At 42.6% G+C, this 15,233-nt stretch overlaps 1 protein-coding gene across 1 annotated transcript; it reads right to left on the bottom strand.

Annotated features, from left to right (window-relative positions):
* Positions 1 to 406: 406 nt before the first annotated feature.
* Positions 407 to 12,762, bottom strand: KLF11 (Kruppel like factor 11). The gene is made up of 4 exons (XM_039331895.1): positions 12,646 to 12,762; positions 9,156 to 9,416; positions 6,729 to 7,722; positions 407 to 4,271 (listed from the first exon to the last, which is right to left on the bottom strand). The coding sequence occupies exons 1-4, from the start codon at positions 12,688 to 12,690 to the stop codon at positions 3,979 to 3,981; spliced, it is 1,593 nt and encodes a 530-aa protein (XP_039187829.1). The 5' UTR covers positions 12,691 to 12,762; the 3' UTR covers positions 407 to 3,978.
* Between the last annotated feature and the right edge of the window lie 2,471 nt (positions 12,763 to 15,233).

Here is a 15,233-nt window from a genome sequence, read left to right as displayed (position 1 = left end):
ATGTTACAAGTATTGTATAGGATGGCAAATGTTTATCCATTTTCCAGTTTTTACACAGTCTTTCTTTGGACTGGGGGTTGAAGATGAGGGTTGGGAACATGGGGATCCCAACAAAATTCACAGCTTGTTCCTACTAATCTCATCTTTTGAGGGTTTTATGAGATTGAGAGTTTTAAAAGTGAAATGTCAGATCCTCACCACCACCATATTTATAACCTATCTCTGACTCTGGGGAAATATCTGGAGAATCTGATGTTCGAGGGGACATTGAATTGTAACCTAAATGCTATATTTGTGCCAAGTGTTAACATTAGCAATGGATTCTGTAACTCTCCTATTCCTTTATGGTACTATTTCTATATTAAGAAGACTGTCCACACAAGGAAAAAGAAAATACAACCAAAGCTATATGTAAATATCCATTTTACTAGAAGAGGAAATACAACACAGCCCTTGAGGAAATACAAGAGTATTTGTATGTATATTCACACAAATAACAAGGATTTCACAATAAATGCTGAACAGAAAGTAACAAATAAGGTTTATTCGTATAAAATATTAGGCACAAAATTTTACTACATTGAACGATAGTTCCCATAATCCCTAGTTAAATAGCCAATAATTAGGTCATAACATTGTCCAGAAAGGGAAAAAGTGGTTTCAAATTAATCAAACTTGCAGTCTGATTATATGAACTGAATCTATACCACTAACATGTCTCTTCTTAACAAGCTTTAAAAATGATCTTTTTTCTGTTAATTAAAAATTAAGAATAAATTGGGAGAAAACAACTATGTGAACTGCAGATTTATCAATTTGCTTCAATAACTCAAAATATGGCAAGTAAGTATGAGCGTATGTAAGAGAAGAAAACATACACATGCATGTGTTTATACACACACATCCATTATATATATATATATATATATATATATATATATATATATATATATATATATCCAAACACACACACACATACACATATATATACACACACAAATGTTGAGATGCAGCTTTTTATAATATTCCTCTACTTGCATATCTAGTGACCAATCAAATGCAGCCCAGTCACTATGACCCATCATTGCCAGCCAGTTTTCTGTTCTGCATTTATCTAGTTCAAACTGCAATTATGCAAAAGTTTTCAAGCACCAGGCAAACTATTATATATGGCTGAGGACTACATATGCATGACAACCTGGTTTAATCTCATTTCAAAGGAAGCCTACTTACACTTGATTTGGGAGTGCAAGCCAAAATAAAATGTTCCCATCAACTGAAGATAATACTTAATTCCTCTCTCCAAGAGCTGCTATGTTCTAAAAGAAAGAAATTCCTGATCCTTGTGGTTTGCTTCATGAACACTAGTCCCTTCAAATTCAGATAATTATATAAATACTTAGAAAGGGCATCATTAGAACAACGGTCCAGCAGATTTTCAAAACATGTAATTTTGCCTAGATTCCTCCTCCCCTCCTCTCCACCATACTGGAAGATCTCATGCTGTTTTTAACATGAATTGCTCCCCAGGATGAAGTGAAAGAAAAATCATAACCTCCTGACTGTCTCAGGCTGTTGCTACTAGTGTAAAATAAAGCTAATAAAACAACTGACCAAACATTAATATTACCTATGTGTTATTTTGGAACATATAGCAAATGTAGTTTTCAAAACACTCATGCCAGCAAATTCCTATCATATTATACAGAAATATCTCAGATAGCTTCAGAATAAATAAAAGTAATGCAAGATTGTCCTAACAAAAATAACCAATGTATATTGCAATTGTAAAAGATCTGTCTAGTTTAAGATAGTAACAATATGTCAGATATACTCCATACATATACACCATGCTTTCATATACTCGTTAAAAACAATTTTCTCAGCTTGAGATGCAGTATTTGGCATGTCATCAGATATAATATCTCAGGATGAATAATTCTGATTTCCCACAGGGCCCTCCAAAAGACAAGTAATAATTATCTATTACTTCAGTTACTCATTCAGTTAATATAGTACTGTAGAACAAGACACAAGAAGAAAAATTAAAGAAAAAAAATAAAGCATTTTTGCTCCAAGGCTAAGAACTTTTAAGGCAGCTTTAAAATACAGAATTATTACTTTCAGGTATGTCTATTGTTATTACTTTGACACAGCCCACAAATGACACCCATTCCCCTTATTTTAAAAGCATAAGTACTGCAACTCAAGAGACTTTAGTGCAAGACATGCAGCCGAATCCTCCTCATGTCTTCCCCACATTCACAGAATAGCATCTTTCAGTGAGACAAATTACCTCATGAATCTTGACCTTGCCCTGGATTCTCCAGCATAGATAGTGTCAGGGGCAGAGAGGAAGGGAACAGTTCCATTGCACTAGTGCCAATATTAGATTTGATCAAGAAATCCTTCTGACCGAATACTGCAAATCAAACAGCCTCATTTTCTCTGCTGATCTTCCTAGAAAGGCTTATGTGAAAATTCTTGATCAATCAACAGTGAGGTGCTGAGAAGTTTTAGTTGTTTGTTTAGATCAGAGATAGGGAACTATGGCCATTTTATGGCTTGTGGTCTTCAACTCCCAGAATTCCTGAGCCAGCATGGCTGGCTGAAGAATTCTGGGAGTTGAAGTCCACAAGTCATCAAAGGGCCATAGTTTCCCACTCCTGGTTTAGATGATTAAAAAAAAACTAGTGCAAGCAGGAGTAATTTTTAACTTTGGCCTTCTTGCTTTTATGTACGAATACACCAAGGGCATAAGCCAAACTAAGTTAGGCATCTAGAACTTACTAGATTTAAAAAGACAGATTTAAGGATGCACTTAACTCCTTTTATGGAAATGCAAGTTTCTGACTGAATTATATTGTTGGTGAGATGCAGCCCATAATTCTGATAAGTTAGCCATGCTAAAAGAAAGAGGCTACTTCCCAATTACAATAATTAAAATATTAACAATTATAATGAAGAAGTAGCTATTATCACAAGTCACTGTTTCCTTCATAGTATGTCCAAACTTTTAATAACCACTGTCATAGTGTTTATACTATTCAAGACATCAGTTGTGATGTAGCAAGTGTCCTGAAATTCTGTATTAAATATCTGATTCTGAAATGAGTTGACTGACACATTAAACCCATATTTAAACAGCTGATAATCATAGGCACAGTTCTGTTCGTATCCCAAGTTTTGCTAACACATACATGGAACAGTACTTTGAGCAGTATGGAATAATGAACAGGGGGAAATTAATTCAGCGCCATTGCAGGCCAGGTCTTTTCAACTTTGATGAATATGGTTGGTGTCACAACAAAGTGAATCCTGAGCCAGCTGAATAAGCCAACTTTAAATACAATCTCTAGGTATATATCTCCAGATAGAGCGCTCCAAACGGTAACTATGACATGACAGGCAATCCTAAAGCAGATTGCCTCAAGTATGAAATCAGAGTTCAGACCCAAGTTGATAATCAGTTTGGACTGTATTCACACCCAGGAGAACAGTTTCTGAGAGGTAGTTTCAATCTCCCATACCACTGCTTTCAGAGGATAAATGCAGAATCAGGCTATAGCAGCTACATTTGTACAAAGTGGACAGAAAACTAGCATAAAACTGAAAACAACAAAGTCAGCCTGCTTCATTTTCTATTAATTATTCTTACTCAAGTAAAGATAAATTTTCAAAGAATAATCCTTGCTAATATTCTATCCCGCCCCACCCCTAAATATATTTTCCTTTTCTGAAGTGCTGGTGATCCTCCCAAAATCTTGGAAGAATGAAAAGAAAGAAAAAAACATAACATTAAGTAGGGTGAACACTGAAGCAGAGAAAGAGGGTAGAAAAAGAGAGAGAAAAAATACTTTTCCATCCTCCCCAACAGAAAAGCATAACTTGTAGAAATTAAGTTAAAAATCAGTAAAAGTGGTAATTTTGGGAACCATAAAGTTCATCACAAAATGTGTGTTTCGGCCAGTTGGCCCACTACCCTGGCGATAACATTGGGAGGAACATGCTCAGAGCGTTCTCATTCCTTGGCTTCTCTAGAGCCGCAATTCGATTCAGTTTGCCAACTTCTGTTTGCCAACTGGGCACCTTCTTGGTCATGTGACGACGTGCATGTTTTGTCAGGTGATCACTACGCATGAAACGGCGGTCGCAGACTGGACAGGCAAACTTCTTCTCCCCCGTGTGGGTTCGGCGGTGGCGAGAAAGCTCATCAGAACGGGCAAATTTTTTATCGCAACCTTCCCAGCTACAAGTGAATGGTTTTTCTCCTGGAATAGTGGAATGGAGAAGGAAAGACAATTCAAAAATAAATTTGTTGGATTCTCCAAAGAAGCTGTTAAATATGTTCCATCAAGTAAATGAAAAGACAAACAGAAGTAACTGGAAGATTTTGTCCATTCTGTAAAATAGATCACAATTTTGCTGCAGCTCTTAAAGGGCGATTGGGGAAAGAAAACCTTTCCAGCAGCGTATTTTACCAATACTGATTAAGATATAGGAAGTTCAATCCTCTTAGTATACAGCAGTGGGGGCGAACCTTTTAGAGACCGAGTGCTCAAACTGCAACCCAAAACCCACTTATGTATCGCTGGGTGCCAGGTGGGCATGGCTGTGGTGGTCATGGCAGACTGGGTGGGTGTGGCTAAGGTAGGCATGGTCACTTTGATGTTGCTCGTGGGGAGGGACGCCTGTGGGGGCTGGGCAGGGGGAGATCCAGGAGGTCTCTGGCAGGTGGGGTGGTGGGCAGGAGGCTTGTCCTGCGGGGTGAGGCGAGGCAAAGTGAGGCAGGATGGGGATACTATTGTCGCAAGGTAAGACGGGATCAGGACGGCTGCTGCCTGACACCATTGGCCCCCGCACACAGAGGCCAGTGAGCGCATGGAGGCCGACAGTGTCTGTCAGCAGCCACAGCCTGCCAGCCCCTCGACCGGCATACTCTGGGGCTCCGCAGCCCGCCACCAGTTCAGAGAAGCTGCCTCTGAGCTGGACGGTCAGCCAACAGCTGAGGAGGCGATGCAGTGGGTCATGCCCGGGAAAAGGAGGGATGCATCCGGCCACATGGGACCTCAGCGAGTTAGTGGGGGGCTGGTTGAAGAGGGTCGCGTGCCCACAGAGAGGGCTCTGAGTGCATGCGTGCCATAGGTTCGCCACCACTGGTATACAGGTAGTCCTTGACTTATAACCATTTGTTTAGTGACCATTGGAGATCATTACAGCACAGATAAAAGTGACTTAAGACTGTTGCAGCATCCCCATGGTCATATGGTCAACTGGCATGTGTTTATGACGGCTACAGTGTCCCAGAGCCATGTGATCTCCTTTTGCGACCTTCTGACAAGCAAAGTCAACGGGGGAGCCAGATTCACTTAACAACCATGTTACTGACTTAACAACTGCGGTGATTCACTTAACAATGATGGCAACAAAGGTCAGGAAATGGGGCAAAATTCACTCAAAGCTGTCTCACTCAGCAACAAAAATGTGGGGCTCAATCACGGTCGTAAGTCAAGGACTACTTGTAGTATTGACATATTATTAGTATCAATGGAAAGTTATGAGTTTATTTTGTGCTCCTATTGGAGAGATTTAGAGGTACGCTAAGCATTTTGTTACGAGATGTTCTAAAAAACTCCACAGGCCATTCCAAACATTCTCAAAGTGGTTTGATCTTGAAAGGGGACCATTCTGAAGTCAATCCTTTAGAACATTCCACCATGGAACGTTTTTTAGTTGTGGGAGTATCAATGTGGTTTTTTTTTCATCTACTGCTTCTACTATAGTTAAGTCAAGGAACCTGTAAAGTCAAGGAACCTGTAACATAGTGCTAGGCTGCATTAACAGAGGGATAGAATCAAGATCACGTGAAGTATTAATACACTTTACAATGCCTTGGTAAGGCCACACTTGGAATACTGCATCCAGTTTTGGTCACCACAATGTAAAAAAGATGTTGAGACTCTAGAAAAAGTACAGAAAAGAGCAACAAAGATGATTAGGGGACTGGAGGCTAAAACATATAAGTAATGGCTGCTGGAATTGGGTATGTCTAACGAAGAGAAGGACGAAGGGGGACATGATAGCAGTATTCCAATATCTCAGGGGCTGCCACAAAGAAGAGGGAGTCAAGCCATTTTCCAAGGCACCTGAAAGCAGGATAAGAAGCAATGGGTGGAAACTAATCAAAGAGAGAAGCAACGTAGTATCAAGGAGAAACTTCCTGACAGTTAGAACAATTAACCAGTGGAACAACCTGCCTCCAGAAGCAGTGAATGCTCCAACACTGGAAGTTTTTAAGAAGGGACTGGACAGCCATTTGTCCAAAATGATATAGGATTACCTGACTGAGCAGGGGGTTGGACTTGATGACCTCCAGGATCCCTTCCAATTTTTATTATTATTATTATTATATTATTATTATTAAATACCCTCCTTTCCTTCTCTATATTGTGTAAAGATTCGACTGCGCTTTTTTTCCATGCCTGAACATCTTCCTTTGCCTCTAAATCAGAGGTATTTGCATGGTTTTTCAGCTTCCCCATGAATATACAGTGGAATTATATTTCCACAATTCTAAAAACTGAATGCCACATCTGGAGAGCAGCAGGTTGGTGAAGAATACTAGGGAAATGTCATGCCACCACAATCTCGGTGTTCATTTTTGATGCCTGGCAAGCATCGTCAGTGAGATTATAAGGCACACCACATTCCTTCAGTTCCATACCTACCAGTATGAGTACGCAGATGGGCTTTGAGGTGAGAGCTTTTGAAATATGTTTTCCTGCAGCCAGGAAAGTTGCAAACGTAATTCCTCCTCCGGGAAAAGTCTATCAAAGGCGTACTGCTCTGACCAGAGGCAATAAAAACTGGAGCAGGGGCTAGAGGCAATAACTTGGTGTTCCCCACAGACATCACAGTTTGTTGGCAGGGGGGTGCCTGGGCAACAGCTGCCTGCGGAAGAACCAACATAACAGTCCCCTGAGGCATAGAAGGTCCCATCAGGACAGGTTGAGAAACTGGAGCCGCGTGGGGTAAGATGCGTTTGACGGTTCCTGCAGTCTGAGCAGAAGGTTTTAATAGGGCAGGGACCATACCTCTTGATCCATCGAAGGGGATCATTTGACAGATCACCTGTGGATTTGAGAGAGGGGAGGGTAGAAGGGGGCTGGTCTTTTGCTGCATATCATGCTCACAATTCTTTGGGTAAAGAGACTGCTGCAAAGCAAGCCTTGGAATTTCACATCCTTTATTGGCAGTTCTAGAGCAACCTGAGACGTGTGAGGAAGATCTGTGTGCAAGTGAAGTGTCACAAGTCAAATTCTCTGCAATATGACAGTCCCGGGAAGCTCTGGAATGTTGCTGGCCTTGGGCCTCCTGCCAGTCTGCAGACCCACTGTTGCCCGATGAAACTTCTGGTTTCACTTGCACACCAGGAATGTGGGAGTAACCAGAACTGTTGCCTGTGTGACGGATCACACTAGTTGCCATAGCTCTGCAAAGCGGGGGAACAGGTTGCTCAGTCCTTGCTGGCATCTGGTTGGATTGCTTCTCCATGTTCAAAACAGATGGCTGGGTAGCAGTAAGAGTACAACCTGGAGGAGTGACTACGCTGGCAGGTACGCTTGCCTTGATTGCCCTAGGTTTTGAGTAAGTTGTTTGGGAGGAGGGCAGTGACGCTGTAGAAGGCTCAACAAAATCTGGACTGTATGGTGGGGTCATGCACTACATTAAAAAGGAAAAAGAAAGAAATCAGCACACACACAGATCAACGTGACTAACCATTGCTATGGCCATAACTAATTACATTCGTAATCCATACTCTCTCATTCAGACCTCAAGATACTGATTTTTTTTTTCAAACTACAATGTGAAAGAATGTTTACCCCAATTTCCTATTTTCACTTCATTCTATTGTCCTATAGTTGCATGCTCCAACATTCGTCCTTCCAAAATCACAATCTTATGGTGCTTGAAAAGCAATACTCTCAGATGTACTCCTATGTCTTGCTGCAGTTCAGTGGAACAATCTCATCCATCTGCTTCAGAAAATCATGCAACAACTATTCAGTTCAGATTTCCCCATGTCCTTGCTGTAAATGTTTTGTCTTAAATAAAGTTAATGGGGAATCAGAAAAACATGGGAGTTAATAAACTAAAACAATTAACACCAGATTGTTTTCAATTGCATTTGCCAAAAAAAAGGTATGTATAATACTGTAAAAAATATCTGATACCCATTATAAAAAAAGTCATCATCCCTCAAGTTCAATAAAGCAGGGCTTTTCAACCTTTTCACTCATTGTACCACTTTTAGGATACGGCAATATCCGAGTACCACCAGTCGCCTAGCAAGGTGTCAAAAACTTGATGACCCCAAAAAAAAAAAGGAAAAAGTGAGGAAGTACGGGTAGTCCTCGACTTACAATAGTTCACTTAGTGACTGTTCAATGGCACTGAAAAAAGTGCTCCCCATGCCACAGCTGAGCAAGACACCTGCCTGCCCACCTGGCGGTGCTCTTCCTCCTGTTCAAGGTTTCAATTGTTGTGAGCATTTCTGTTGAGGATTGGCAACAGAGGTGGGGTGGGATGTGTGTGGTTTTTATCCCCCCCCTCTGATGGGTGGTTGCAGCAGGTTTTGGTCCCTTCACATGACCCTGGGACACTGTGACCATCATAAATATGAATCAGTTGCCACACATCTGAATGTAAATCACAAGACCCTGGAGATAAGGCAACATTCCAGCTGATTGGTGCTTCTTCAGGACTCAGCAGAAGCGCCAGGATCAGCGCCGAGCTCCAGCTGAAGCCTGGCGTTGATCCTGGCGCTTCCACTGAGCCCTGACAGTCCCAAAGAAGCGCCGATCAGCTGGAAAGCGGCACTGATCCCGGCGCTTCCGCTGAGCCCTGACAGCCCTGCAGCTCCAGCCATCTCTCGCTCAGGCTTGCGTGGTGCTGCCACCGGTTCAGCTCATTTCCCTCCACCGCTACCACTTTTCTACGATGGTCACGTACCACCTGCCGGGTGCCAATGTACCACAGGTGGTACCCGTACCACTGGTTGAAAAGCCTTGCAATAAAGCACTATAAGGTTAATTGGGGAAAGCCAATTCATGCATATTCAATTTCTTTCACAAAGTTTGCTTCTTTTTCCTTACCAGAGTGGATAAAAAGTTATAATCCTTGGGCATCTCAGATGTAGGTTCATTCTGCCCTACAAAATCCCCAGAATCTGAGACAGGCGTTAAAGGTCTTATTTTTAATGGGTCGACTTTCTGTGATCTTTGACCCCAGGAGCTCATACAAACAAGAGTCTCAACTGCTTCTATGTCATTCCGTTCCAAGGTGCTACAAGTAGATCTTTCACTGTCGTGACGCCTCCGTTCACGGATGGATTCGTAGATGTCGACAATATCAACCTTGAGATGAGATGAATCACCACATTTTAATCATTCAGAAAAAAAGTGAATACATTTTCACTGTTTGCTTATGATTCAATATCCAACCTCTTTGGAAATCTGGGTGCCAATGCTGGTTTTTAAGACCTCTAGAAAACCCCTACCCATTAGGCTACAAGGGCTAATCAATTAACTTTGTATAATGCAGCAATCTCTCACAAAGCAGGCTTGTGCACATAGCTGCCACAACCCTTGGTGGCTTTCCTGCATTTTGATAATTGCTAGACAACCTTTGGTCTAAAAACCTGCACATTAACTCCTTGTCATTTTTATCACAGGATCACAAAACACAGAATAAGCCTAAATCAGTAGGCTTTTGAGCACTTGACTTTTATCTGTACTAAAATATCTACAACCTCTAGTCCCAGGGTAGCATGTGACACCCCAAAGACCTCAAAACATCCCTCAGAATCCATCAAAACCTGTAGCCAACCTGTGATGTTGAACGAAAGTGAAAATTTCTATAATACTGAGGGAACAATGATATTAAATGCATTTAATTAAATCACTTAGCTGACTGTGTTCAGCAGGTCAGCGGTTCAAATCTCACCGGCTCAAGGTTGACTCAGCCTTCCATCCTTCCGAGGTAGGTAAAATGAGGACCCAGAGTGTTGGGGGCAATATAAATATATATATACATTGCTTACTGGTGTACACCGCTTAGAGAGTGCTTGCACTTAAAGCGGTATATAAGTCTCATAAATAAATAAATAAATAAATTCCCCTTTTATAGGCTATGATCAAATGTTATTAACTAAATGCTACCTTTGTAACTAAAAAGACTATAATTATTAACTGCACTGAATACTAGTAGAAAAAAACGTAATCAGCAGTTGGTAATAAGCCTCATAAGACTACTTAGAACAGATATTCTTTTCATGCCCCATTACACTAATTATAGATATCATATAGACACTTGAGTAAATACTGAAGTATACAAACTATCTCTTAATAGCTTGCTGTATGTAGGTAAATCCAGATGTAACCAAATAGGCTTGCGTGTATATACAGTGAAAAAAGTTGCTAATCATAGTATTTAAGTTCACACAAGCAGACTACAGGTGGGCACCAAATAGAGTAGATTTTTGATTCATAATATGTGAAGCCAAAAATATCTTTTATTTGGTGAAATCTATATGGAATTTTCAATTAACTTAAATTGTAATTTCCAAGTCCATAAATGAAGCTAACACTTGAGAGTGAAAGAAGATTAAAAGTAAACTTGACATTCATTCAATTAATGTTTGATGTTATTATTTAATGCTAAATTCAGGGTAATGATCCCAAACAGAATCTGTAAATCATCTAACTATTAACAGATTTACCATGAAGCAGAAGTTACCATAATATTAAGCAATATAAATAATTAACCCAAGGGGATCTTCTTTTTAATTATAGAAGTGTTTTCCAAGATGATACTACTGGAGAAAACAAACATTGAGAAGAAGGTTTTTTAAAACAGCTAGCTAGAACATTTTGAAATCTAAAATAGATTTGTAACCCAAGACAGAAAAAGGAAGGAAGAAAAAAAAGGAAAAAGCAAGCTGGGGCCTCATTTCCATACAGAAATGCAACCGCCTCCTTAGTGCGTCCTCAGATCACCTCCTTTTACCCAGACACTGCAGTGGCAAACTGGAGGAAATGACACACTATGCAAGAAGCGGCTGCAAATTATTAGCTGCACAAAGATCGGAAATTCTACTTCATTGTACTCAACAGCAAACAAATATTCTTATATAACGGCTATTATATATATATATATATATATATATATATATATATATATGTATGTATGTATGTATGTATGTATGTATGTATGTATGTATATGTATATGTATATGTATGTATATAAAACATTTATTTCCCCTTCCCACGCTATTCATATGCCCACTTCTTTATTCTGCTTTAAGGAAAAAGGAGGATGGCAAGTGCGATTGACATGAAGATTAGTCAAAACTGCAAGACCAGAAGGAGGCAAAACACCTTCTCCTAAAGGAGACAGGGAGGGTTACTTCCCACCTCCATGGGATCCAAAGTAACCAAATATAGTTGAAGGTTTGGGGTGGGGGTGTAGAGAAAGGAAGAAGTGGGGAGACGTCATGCATCAAAATAGCCATGTGAGCAAAATGGGTGGTGGTCCCTGACTGAGCCAGTGCTGGAAAGCCCTCTGAAGGCACAGTAGCTCTGTCCTCAAAGCAGACAGCTCAGAGGGCAGGGAATCCTGACAAGAGCAGAGACACTTTCTCTTGGGAGGCACTCGCAACAAAGCAGCTCTCTTCTCTGTGTGTGTGTGTGTGTGAGAGAGAGAGAGAGGGAGGGAGGGAAGATAAGGATGCCCCTCCCAACCTACCAGCTGAAAGAAGAGCACTTACTGTAATCTCCAGGGCATGAAGTCATGCCATTAGCAAGCAACTATGGATCACAGTCAGCTTAGATTACTCATGCTAAAACACTTTATTCTGCCCACATCAGCCATCTAGCCAGGTCTATGCCCAGAGCAAAGCCTCACCGCCCCCCTCCCCCAGCCAATAAAACTGCAGTCCTCGATTCACTCTCAGACTTACTTCTAAGTAAGCATGCCTAGGAATTGGCTGGGAGAACGAGAAGCATCCACCGGATCCCCCAATATTCGCTTAAATCTAGTCTTCCAAGCGGGGCGGCTTGAAGGATGCGGCGTTCGGCATTCCCCCCCTCCCCAATTCATACACGTCACTGGCTCCAGATAAGTTGGAGGGGCCACCCCCGCTCGAGTTCCTAGAGAGCAAGCGCCAGGAAAAGGTGAATCAGAAGGGTCGCTCCCGGCCGGATTAGCGGTCCCACCGCGGGTGACGAAGAGGGCAAGGCTGCCTGAGCTCCGGGGCCCAAGGAGAGCGCGCTCCGGTATTTCTCGCGCCCCTCACCTCGGGGTCTCGATCACCCCCCCCGCCCCCCGATTTGCATTTGCGCATAAAAAAGAGAGAGCCTGGGGTTAGCCCGTTTGCTCCGCTCTCTCCCGAGGTGCCTCAGCAGCTTGGCCTCTGCTCCCCCGGATGCCTCGTTCCTGGGAAAGTCACGCCGATCCGATCAGAATTCAAAGGGGGAGAGAGGGCACGTCACGTCGAGCCTCTTCAGGCTCCGGAAGGTATTGAGAGAGGATCCCTGTTCTGCCTGCCGCGTCCCCATCCCGCACCGTGCAACAAGTGGTACTCACCGAAGGGGCATCTCCCATCTCCTCGCTGCAAGGAGATGTGTGCATGGTGAGGGCTCCCGCAAGCAGCAGCAGCGATATGACAAAGCCAGCCGAAGCAATCGGCCAGAACCACCTCCCGCCCGCCCGCCCGCCCCTCCTTCCAGGGAGGCGAGCAGCCAAAACAGAGGAAAGCACACCAAAACACTCCATCCAGCAAAGCAGCTGGGAAGGGGCGGGGAAGGAGGAGGAGGAAAGAACGAAAGGGGATGGGAAGAAGGGCTCCGCCAATCACGACCAGAGCTGCCTCTTGGCCAGCCAATGGGCTTCCTCGGGCGGCGTGATAGCCTCGTGCAGCTATGCTGATAGCAGGAAAGGACCCTCGTGGGCACGTTCGGCGGCGGCGGCGGCCAAGTCGAGCCACCCTCTGGAAACTAGGGGAAAGGTCGGCGCGAGGAGAGAGGGAAGGCGGGGCCGGCAGCGCCGGGGAAGGGCGGGGCGGCCGTCTGTCAGTGAGCGGCGGCCAGCCAGGGAATGCCCAGGAGGAGGGGGGGAGGGAGGAAGAGGGAAGCTCTAGAGAGGGGGCGTGTCCGCGTGTAGAGACGCGGCTTGGGTGGGTTGACATCGCTGTTCCCGCTGCGCTCCAGCAACAACGCGGGCTCCCTTCGAAGCCCCGCCCACTGTGAGTAATGCTTCTGGAGCTCGTGCGGCGCGCTGGGCTCTGTCCTCACGGCTTGTTTTCCTCCCCTCTCCGCTTCTGCCACATCTGGGTCGCAGCCACATGGGGCCGGGGCGAGCGCGGCGGCGGCGGCCTCTTCGAAGCTGTGGCAGCCCTCCTTCTGGCCTCGGGTTGAAAACAAAAACTTACAGGCTGCCTTTTTCTTCAGGAGAATGGGAGCAGGCAGCATTTTATTTATAGATGGTTCCGTAAGCAGGGAACGGCAGTCCGCTTTGCAAGAAGCTGCTTTTCCATTTGCAAAAACTGAAGTATTTACATTCAATGGTTCCTTTTTTAAGAAGCCGATGTTTTATATTTTTAAAGACGTTTGCTCAGAAGTTAAAATTCTACTAACCTTAATCAGATTGTTCCAAAAGGGATTTCAGGACAGTAGGGATTCTAGGAATAGGCACATTGAATTCCATAGGATTGATGTATAGGATTTCCTGCCTGAGCAGGGGGTTGGACTAGATGACCTCTAAGTCCCTTCCAACTTCTTCTTCTCCTCCGCATGCAAAGGAGTTGACATGGATTGTGATTTTAATTTTAGAAGCCAAAATATTCTTTGTTGCTGCTAATCCTTGCTATTGGACACTGAGGCATTGGCACTTATGTTTAAATGAAATTTCCAAATGAAAATAATGGGAGACAAAGGAAAGAGTTTCTTATTCACTACTTTTCCCTGGATTCCGGTCTCTGTATAAACCACAGTATATTTTTCTACCAGTTAAAACTAACTGCTTGATTTAGGACAGTGGTTCTCAACCTTTCTACTGCCATGACCCCATAATATAGTTCCCCATGTTGTGGTGACCCCCAACCACTTATGCATCACCGGGTGCCAGGGGCGTGGCCAAAGAAAAGGGGGAAAAAAATGGCGGACAGCCTTGTTTGGCGACCCCCGTGAAATGGTTGTTCGATCCCAAATGGGGTCCCGACCCACAGGTTGAGAACCACTGATTTAGGAGATGATTAAGTTTATAAATTAATTGCAGTTGAAGGTCTGCAAAGCAGTTTGCTTGAAGATGTCCCCACTTTAAAAAGTTCATTGTCAGGCACTTGAAGAAGAACAAAACAGGCAAATGGGTTCATTAAAAAAAACTTACTGATTTTTCTTGTCTTCTGTTTTGCAATTATTTTGCTCTGAAATGTAGAGCACGTCTCAGTTCACATCTGCACTTTTTAAAAAGCAGTCCACCTTTCATTTATGTTAAATTGTTTTTCTATAGTAGCACACTTGCGAGAGTTTATGTTCTGAGCATAAGCAGTACAATAGGCAATTTGAGAAAATAGTGTTTATGCTATGCACATTATTCTCTGGTACAAATATTTTTTTTGCTATTGAAGAAGATATTGCAAGATATTATTGCAGCAGGACTTTGTGTTTAAATTGTCTAGCCACCGTATCAACATTCCTTTTAAAAACAATTCAGGGAACAAGTGTTGAATAGATTATTGTAATATACTACTTTCCATTTTATAATTTTGAAGTTGATTATTTTTATTTATTAAATTTATATCTTTTTACAAGCCCAAAGTGGTGTATTAAGTATTCACTCCTATTTTTCCCCACTACAATAGTGTGAGGTAGTTTGGGATGAAAGGTGGTAACTGGCCCAAAATTACCCTGGAAGTTTTTGTAATTCAACAGGGACTTAAACCTGCATCTCCCCCAGTCATAATCCAACAATTTAACCAAGGCTTCACTGATGGTGTTAATGTACAAACCGTAAGAAGTCAGCACCCCCCTTTCCTAGAAAAGGAAATATTTTGGGGGATATTTAAAATAGCAGAATATTATATTTCCACAAAGAAATAGAAAATCTTAGGCAGAATCCACCCCACCCCAAATCTCTCTGCCCCAAGCAGAAACCAGCTTTTAGAAATGCAGATT

This window comes from Crotalus tigris, unplaced genomic scaffold, assembly GCF_016545835.1.
Source record: "Crotalus tigris isolate CLP2741 ecotype Arizona unplaced genomic scaffold, ASM1654583v1 scf7180000024439.5362192, whole genome shotgun sequence".
Classification (NCBI taxonomy): Eukaryota; Metazoa; Chordata; class Lepidosauria; order Squamata; family Viperidae; genus Crotalus; species Crotalus tigris.
Note: the sequence above shows the minus strand (reverse complement) of the source record. Positions and strands in the feature narration are given on the sequence as shown.

Excerpts from the sequence above, each read along its gene's own strand:
- KLF11 (XM_039331895.1), bottom strand. The coding sequence starts at position 12,690 with ATGCACACATCTCCTTGCAGCGAGGAGATGGGAGATGCCCCTTCG. Across the intron at positions 9,417-12,645 it reads AGATGGGAGATGCCCCTTCG|GTTGATATTGTCGACATCTA; the intron begins GTGAGTACCACT and ends TCTCATCTCAAG. Across the intron at positions 7,723-9,155 it reads ATAACTTTTTATCCACTCTG|TGCATGACCCCACCATACAG; the intron begins GTAAGGAAAAAG and ends TTTTTAATGTAG.